The 8,317-nt window shown below is 41.3% G+C and overlaps 1 protein-coding gene across 3 annotated transcripts in view; it reads left to right on the top strand.

Annotated features, from left to right (window-relative positions):
• Positions 1 to 19: 19 nt before the first annotated feature.
• TOP2B (topoisomerase (DNA) II beta) overlaps positions 20 to 8,317 on the top strand; it is an 87,974-nt gene continuing 79,676 nt past the window's right edge. The window contains exon 1 of one of the 3 annotated variants that reach the window (XM_019536048.1): positions 20 to 137. In XM_019536048.1, the coding sequence (XP_019391593.1) occupies positions 87 to 137 (51 nt within the window). In that variant the 5' untranslated portion in view covers positions 20 to 86. Of the gene's footprint in view, positions 138 to 4,288; positions 4,363 to 8,317 lie in introns of those variants that run through there. The other 2 variants (XM_019536038.1, XM_019536056.1) reach the window with 2 other exon arrangements.

The raw sequence follows: 8,317 nt of genomic DNA, 5'->3' as shown, positions 1-8,317 counted from the left end.
GGGCGAGCGCGGGGGGAGGGGCCGTGGCGGCGGCGTCTGGCTTCGGCCCTTGCAGCCGTGCTCGGGGCTGAGGCGACGGGCGGAAAATGGCCAAGTCCGGCGGCGGAGGCGGCGGCAGCGGGGGACTGACGTGGGTGGTGAGTGTGGGGCCGCCTCGTTCTTCCCCCGTTTCCCCCGTCCGCGGTGGAGGCCGCGGCATCCGCGGTGGGGGAGGGGCGGCGGCTGCGGGCCCGGGGAGAGCGGCAAATGGCTGCGCGCGGGACGGGGAGCGGGGCCTTGCGGGGGGGCGGGAGGTATTGTCCCCTGCGGGTGGGAGAGGAGGAGGGCCCAGGCTCACCCCCGGGAGGGCGCCTGGCGGCTGTCGCCTCGCAGGCTCGGGGACGGCTGAAAGTTGCGGGGCACCGGCTGCAAGGACTCGGGATGTGCCGGCCGCGGCTTGCTTTCGAGGAGCTGAAAGGCCTTTGGCAGCCGCAGCAGGAGGGGGCGGAGGAGGGGTGCTATCCAGGCCTGTTCAACAATAGCTCGGCTTCTAGGTCTGGAAAGCCCCCAGGAGGGAGGAGACCTGTGGGGACCCGGTTCCCACGGCTGATCAATAATTCACCAGCAGGGCTGTTGCTCGGCCTGGAGTTCAGAGTCGGGTCACTTCCTTAATGTAGCTAACAAGAAGAAGCGGCCCCACAGTGGTTTAAAAAACAAAAAGGAACAACTTTATGAAATGGGTACTTGGGCACTGCCTCTGCTTTACTGTGTATTGAGTTCAGACCCTAGTCCTTCTACAAGATGCTTGTTGTTATAACTGCCCTCCCTTCCCTTCCCCCTGCCTGTCCAGCACTTCACACCTTCCAGCCCCGTTTTCATCAGAGGACTGGAGAAAATGGGGAGCACTGGGGATCCTTTTGGGGTGCTGCATGATAGAGTTGCTTTCTAACTTCTGCTCCACTTTACATGAAGAACTTGCATGAAGTTTCTCATGTAAATAGCAAACTTTTCATGTTGAAAACTATAAGTGCTAGTGGCTATTTCATTTAAAATAATGTCATCATCTAATGACATGTTTTTTTAATTATCCAATCTAGTCTTCAGTGATCTAGACTAGAGTAAGCAGTAGTGATGTGATGTGTGCATGTGCATGGCAAGGAAATACCTTAGCACAGAAACCAGAGAAGGGGCTATATTATTTTGATTGTCTACATTTTTTTTCCTTCTAAAAGAACCATAAAAATCACACTATATAGGACCAACCCTACAGTCTTGAGTCATGTAAGAAAGTCAGAAATAGTCTTCAGTTGTTGTTGTTGTTGTTTTTGTGTTTTTTTTTTAAATATAGTATTTTTGTGTATTTAACCCTTTTTGGTCTTCTGCTTGGCTATATCTTCTGTGGCTTTTTTTTGTAAAGCAGGATCAGTCAAATTCATAGTCATTGCCTTTGCTTCAGGGAAAGAGTTGTGTGGGTTTTTTTTTTTTTTTTTCCCTCCCTTCCTAAAATTAAACCTGAAAATGAGGGATGGAGCCATACATCCCAAGTATAAATCCACTGCGCCATGGGTAGGTAGTGAAATTTACAATGTTGCAACTGAACAAAGTCTTTCTGTTGATCTTTTTCAGTTCTTAAAAGGATGATGTTACCAGTTTTAGGCACCTCTTATTATACTGCCTCCCCTTACAGATTTAGTTTCTCACCTCAGCATACAGATCTAGGGAGCTAGTATAAAGTTTTAACTGGACTCAGGACTTTGGTTTTCCCTCTTTGATGCTTTAAACACTGAAAATACAGCTGCCAGTAAACAGGCTACCAGAGGCACCTGTAATGGATGAAGAAATGGGAGAATAATGCTAGGGCTTCTTTAGGGCTTTCTTAGTGTATCTCCATGCGTTCAGTGGTGATACATGAGGACCTTACCAAACCTTGCTACTTGGGCTGATTGTCCAGATAACTTTTCAGCTGGGTTCAGCCCTGCATGTATGCTTTTTTCTACAGTTGGGGTGTCTATTTAGGAAGGAGGAAAAGCTAAAATTATATACATGGCAAACATGCCTAATCCATTTCTGGTGTTGTGGCACTTGTTCGGTTGGTCAAAATCAGTGAAAACCCTAAAGCAGTAGTTCTCAAGCTTTTTAGATTTAAGACAGCCCTTGGAAAATACCAGCTCTTAGCTTTTAATTTTTAATTTTTATTTTTTTACGACAGAAAAATTAGAGCAATTCTGTTGCAAAGAACTCAAAGACCACAATAAGTCAAAATATTTCAAATAGGAATCCACATCATCCAAAAATCTGGATTTATCTTGTGAATCATGTAGGTGTCTACACACCTAACAGTGCTTTTCTTGAACAGCAGTCTGTGATACCCTTAAAAGGATTTTATAGTGCCCTCGTTGAGAATCATTGTCCTGTAGGCTCAGCAACTGCCGTTGTAATAGAAAATCAAAATCTTGAACTGTCACAACAAACAAATAGCATCACTACTTTAAAGTTTACAAGTGCTTTACAGACCATGCGAACAGTGCTTTGGAGAATCACTAGTGGTTTGCACTGACATCACTGCTAACTTAACTTTGGCAGTGGTTTAACCCAGGTCAATAGTAACCATCTGGTTACCAATTGATTATTTGATAGTTTGTTGAAAATGCATAGTCTTACAGTATTTTAGTTTGTGTGGCTTTTCCCTCCTTCAGTTAACCTGGTAATAAAGTAACAGAAATAAGTTTATTTAAACAAATATGCGTCTCTTCCCCCAGTTTTAACACCAGCTCATTCAAACTAGCAATCTAAATAAAAATAGAGGAACTCTGCATGTAGAAAAGTCAGAAAACCATTTCCTAGTTAAAAGTTGCTTACACTGAGACACTACTAGAGGTGACTGTTAACTGAACAATTGGTAGTCTTTACCACCAGGGAAGAAGTGCTGTAGAGTTGGACAAGATGGGTGTATTTTGCACCAAATTCAAGAACATCAACTTTTGGTCGCTCCTAGAAGGACAAAACAAAGCTAGATTTCTGACATCTAAATTCTAGTAAACCAGGGTTCCTGTAGTTTGACTAGTAATGATTTTCAACTCCTGATTTTCAGTTATCCTCTGTGGGGCTGTAATACCCCAGGTATTTCTCTTAGGGCAGAAGTTTATCTACAAAGATTACTTGATTAAAAGACACTTAAAAAATAAATTGGTAGGGAAGTGTGAGAGAGCCATATAGAACTTCTTATGAGGGGAAAAAAATCATTAGAAGTATGGGTTGAATACTTAGTGTAATGTGAATTAGAGTGGTTATTTGAGAGATTATAGTTCAGGATTACTTGTCTGCAATTTACTAGTAGAACCTATGACAATCCTTTAAAAAAAAATCAAGGATCAGTATTTTTCTATAGTTCAGTGTCCTTATGGATCGCATGTATTTTGAAGCTTGTTTATGTAATATTAAATGTTGCTTGATTTGTACATTCTAAACAAATTTCAATGCTAGTGGTTAGTTCAGTGTTCATATGATTTCCAAACCATTTTTTCAAATGACGCTCCAGTAGAGGAAAAGTTTGAGTTAAATGGTTGACTGCATATTAAAAACAAACAGACAAAATCCCACATTTTGGTCAAATCTTAATTTTATACAGACTTGAAAAGATCATATTCAGCTTCCCTTGTTGGAGGTATTGGGAGTTAATATTAAAGCATCAGTTTGTAAACTTTGTTAGGAAGGGTGGCATGTAAATTGAATAAATAAATAAAACTAAATGCGTTTAAATTTCTAGCATGGCAATTTCTAAATTGGGAGAATTTTCTGTTGGGAATACGGAACATTTCCTAAGCTTTTGTAAATTGAGCCCCTTCTTCAAAAATATGAAATTAATCATACCCTCACCCATCCTATTTGTTAGGCTTATGCAAAATGAGCTGTTACTCAGTTTGTCTAGACAGTTCTATTTTGTCCTTATATACTGTGTACAGTTAACTGACTTACAAATTTATATTTGAAGTAAGCTTGTACCCAAGTCAACACACAAAACACGTCCATCAGGCTCCTTGCAAGCTGTGGAAGACCATGCTGTATTGTCTACGTTTTGTATTGCCTTCAAAGTTTTTTTTTCAACTGTGAGTGTTAACCTTAAATGAAAGCTGAGACTAGAAAATAACTGATCCTCTATTGTCTCCTTCATTCTCTTGCTTCTCCTTAAAGGGATTTGCCATACGCTTCGGGAAATACTGAGCACATAGTATTTAAAAAATGAAGTATCAATGGTGTTACTTGTAGTTTAAGCTGATATTCACAAGTATTAAAAATCCTTTAACCCTAGATCTGAGGACTACCTGAATGAAATACAGACAGATGAATGGGAAGCATACGTGCTGATTTAAGGCTTAAATGGATGTGAGTTCTGTTAATAGTCTATCAATGTGTCAACAGCTCAAAGATAACAAACTGTTGTTTAAATTTGATTTTATGCCATTAATGTTTATCAGTATTTTTAAGACACAGGCTTGAAACTGAAATCTAAATCTCGGTGTAAAAGCAGGTATCTGTTCTTGTGAATTAAGTTAGACTGGCCTTTTCCTTTGATAGTAGGCTTCAGAATCTCTATTGGAGAGAACTTGGTTTTAAATAGATCAGTTAGGACAAATTTACAGACTGAATAATCAACTGATTGGTCTTGTGTTGAAAATGAGGAGCTCTCTAAGTTTTGACCATATAAATTAGCTGTTTGCATTAAAGGAAGGAAAACAAACACCTTTGAGTGATGTCTGATAATCTCTACAGTTGTATCTTTCTGGAACTAACTTGCTGAGGACTTTCCACTAACTGCTCTTCTTTATCTTTAGTACTGCATTTTTTAATTTGTGTATTTTTTTTAAACATACATTTGCCTGCTGTCATTAATTCTCCTTTTCCCACCATTTCTGTGTTTTATCTTGCTTCCAGTTTTTTGGGACAGTTTGTTCTTCTTTTTGCCCCATAGGGCACTTACACATGCTCTGGGAGGCATGGCGGGGGTGGGTGATGCTCTTATTAAAAGTGTTGCCGTGCTGAAAAATGGTGGTGGGGCACTTTGAACTAAAGCTTGTTGCTACCATTTTTCAGTGCAGGGATGCTGATGCACATAATGCTAGAGGCTGCTGAAGCATGTTAATTTCCACACTCCAGCAGACTCGCTTCAATGCACTGGAATGCTCCCTGCGCCTGCATAGAACAAGAAGGTCTTAATCTGTTGGAGTTCTCCAAGTTCTGCTGTATTGCATTCACTAGACATGAAGTTCTTGAATCCATGCTGGTAGAATTTTCTTGAAGCAAATAGGAACACATCTGGACAAGTGACCTGTAATACCAACTTTTGCTTAAGTAAAAGGTCCCTTTTTTAAAAGCCCCAATCCTTGGGGTCATTTCTTTCAGACTCTATCTGGTGTAAATCCCCTTTAAGACTGCCCTAGCTGTGCCTTGGGGTCATAATTATTGTCTACAGCTGCTCCCATAGCCATGCCCATGCTAAGCCAACACTGGGTGCTTCAGGCCTCAAAACGCTTTTCTGGGCTTTGGCCTTCCTGGCTAGGGCCCTCTTTCTCTGGCTGAGCCACCTCTGCCAAGATCCACTGCCTCAGGCTCTGGGCCCCAGCTCCATACATCCTTGTCTCAAAGGAGCGCCCCTGACACCCTGCTCTGTGGCCTCCAGAGCACTTGGTCCTCTGGTGTTACATACAGAAAAGATAACTAGTACACAAAATTTTAACCCTCTGGTTTCAACTCATCCAGATCCTCTCAGGGCTATAAGAGTTGCGACAGTCGCCCAAGATACCCTTTTTCCTGGCAGCTAGCTCTGTCCCCAGCTCCTTCCCCTGCAGCCTGCAGGCATAGATTGCCAGCCCCAGCTCAGAGGCTAAGCTTGTATACAGTGCCGTCCTGTCCCTTCCAGTCGCCTAAATGCTGCCTTTAAAGATAGGCTCAGGGTTTCTGTTTAGCCTAAGGAACTTTTTGGAATCTCTTGCCCTGCAGCCCTCCATTGCTGTTTAACAGTCCCAGGCCTTGAGGTTTGGATTCCTGCTGGTGCTTGCTGCTGCAGTATTCTTCTCCTGTGGGCACAGGTCTTGTTGCCTTGGGGACACCACTTTTTTTTGCCTCCTGTTCCTCCTCTTCATGTAGTTAACAAGATTGGGGTTCCCTGTTAGAAATACTGAGGAGATGCAAAGCATCTATTGTTAGGAGAAAGTCTAGGTGTTTGCTTTATGAAGAGGGACCATTGCAGCTCTGAGTTGTAAGTTTGGGTCTGAAAGACTACATATTTCATAATAGATGGAAGAAGTATTCCAGTTTGGATGAATGTGTGGTGTGGTGTGGTGTGGTGTGGTGTGGTGACTAACTAGGCAAGTTACAATTGAACTTTAGAGACTGCATGTGTAGTATACCTAGGAAAACTGTCATGAAATATAAGGGAAGTTAGTAGAAGTATTATGGTTGTGGATACTTATCCTAGTGTCCCCAGCCACATGTGATTATGCTGGCACACAATCATCAACAAGCAAATGTGGAGGAGTTGTATTTGCTCACATCAGTGTGGTGGGTGGAGCAAACTTCATCTTGGCTAGTAGTCTCTTGGGGTTTTTTTTTTGCTGTGCTTTTCTGAGTTGTTTAACAAGCAGTCAAGTGTCGTGCCAGTAATTAAATACATGTCTTGCATTCATGGTCAGCCTTAAGTTGCAACAAAACTACTTTCTCTCTTTTTTTTTTTTCCTAGTATATACAAACTGTCTTAAACGTCTGTGCTTGAAACTGTTTGAAATATTTATTTTCATAGATATTAGGGTCCGAAGGGACCTAATTATGTCATTGAGTCTGACCCCCTGCCCTGGGCAGGAAAGTGTTTGTCTTAAGTACCTCCAAGGAAGGGGATAGCACCACCTCCCTTGGAAATGTATTCTATATTTTGGCAACCCTCACTGTAAAGAATATTTCCCTGATGTCCAATCTAAATTGACTGTCCTTCAGTTTGTGGCCATTGTTTCGAATTACCCCAATGGGCTCCCTTATAAACTTCGTATCGCCTATTTCCTGCTGCTCTCCCCCCCCATGAGTTTGTAACTTTTATGTCCTTAAGTTGCATAGCAGCACCAACTATGCACAGAAGTTCTGGAAATAGTAGCCCAAGATCTTGAAATCAGTATTGATATCAGCTTTTGCAGTGATAGCAGCAACAGTAGCGTTCTGTTTCTTATAAAATAAAATAGATGTGCCCCATTTTGCTTAAATTGGGAAAGATTATTTGTAATAAAGTTTTGTATTTTTTAATGGTATTGCAATCAAAATGTGGTGTAGTTTTGTCATAGCCTCTGGTAAGCATGCAGTGACAACACTATCATCTGCTTTACAACTTTAATATTTATTTTGCATATCTTCAGAGTACAAAAAGAAGAATCTTGAAGTAAGACTTGATATTTGTAGAAATACATTAATTTGGAGTCTTCTAAAGCTTGTCTTATGCTAGCCCACTTTTATGGAGTTAGCTCACATGGATATGTATTTGTCGCTACAAACTGAAAGCCTATTAAGTGGGTGTTCTGCTTGGTCAATAAATTTTGTAATATAAACTAACAGGCAAGCAGTATGTGTTTTCTGTAAATGGATTTAAAAGACAGTAAAAGCTAGAACTGGTAGAAGTCAATTTTGGAGACTTCCTCACCAACTTCCATGTGTATAAATAGGGTCAGGCTTTGGAGGAATATATTTAATCGGTAGAGCCCAACTAAACTTCCAACTGCCTCAGACAGTGAAATAAAATACATTTTATTTTAATTGTGGAGTATTTGTGTTCCATATGCATTTTTTTTTTTTTTTATCTCCTTACTAATGTTTACCCTCATTCTTATGTCTCTGGGTTGTTTCAAACTCATACATTTAAAACAATCTGGGATCTTGTCTCGTGGCATGTGTGCCAGAATTGGGACCAGAGTTAGATTGGTTAAGTCTGTGAAGATACTACATGTGAATTTCACATTCATTGTGCAGAACTATGCCAACACTTTTTAAACTGAGAACACTTTAAACTTTTAGAACACTAGATTTGTATTTACTTTTAATCTGAAGATTGGACAACATTTCTGTAGATATCAAATACCAGTTTCTTTGCATTTTTTTTAAAATGGTTTCATAGTTTCATAGTTTGTAGTGTCGGAAGGGACCTGAGCAGATCATCTAGTCCGACCCCCTGCCATGGCAGGAAAGAACACTGGGGTCAAATGACCCCAGCAAGGTATTCATCTAACCTCCTCTTAAACACCCCCAGGGTAGGAGCCTGTACCACTTCTCTTGGAAGCTGGTTCCAGACCCTAGCCGCCCTGAC

Source organism: Crocodylus porosus, unplaced genomic scaffold, assembly GCF_001723895.1.
Source record: "Crocodylus porosus isolate Cpor-Errol unplaced genomic scaffold, CroPor_comp1, whole genome shotgun sequence".
NCBI lineage: Eukaryota > Metazoa > Chordata > Crocodylia > Crocodylidae > Crocodylus > Crocodylus porosus.
The sequence above is the reverse complement of the archived record's forward strand: the minus strand, read 5'-3'. Positions and strand labels throughout refer to the sequence as shown.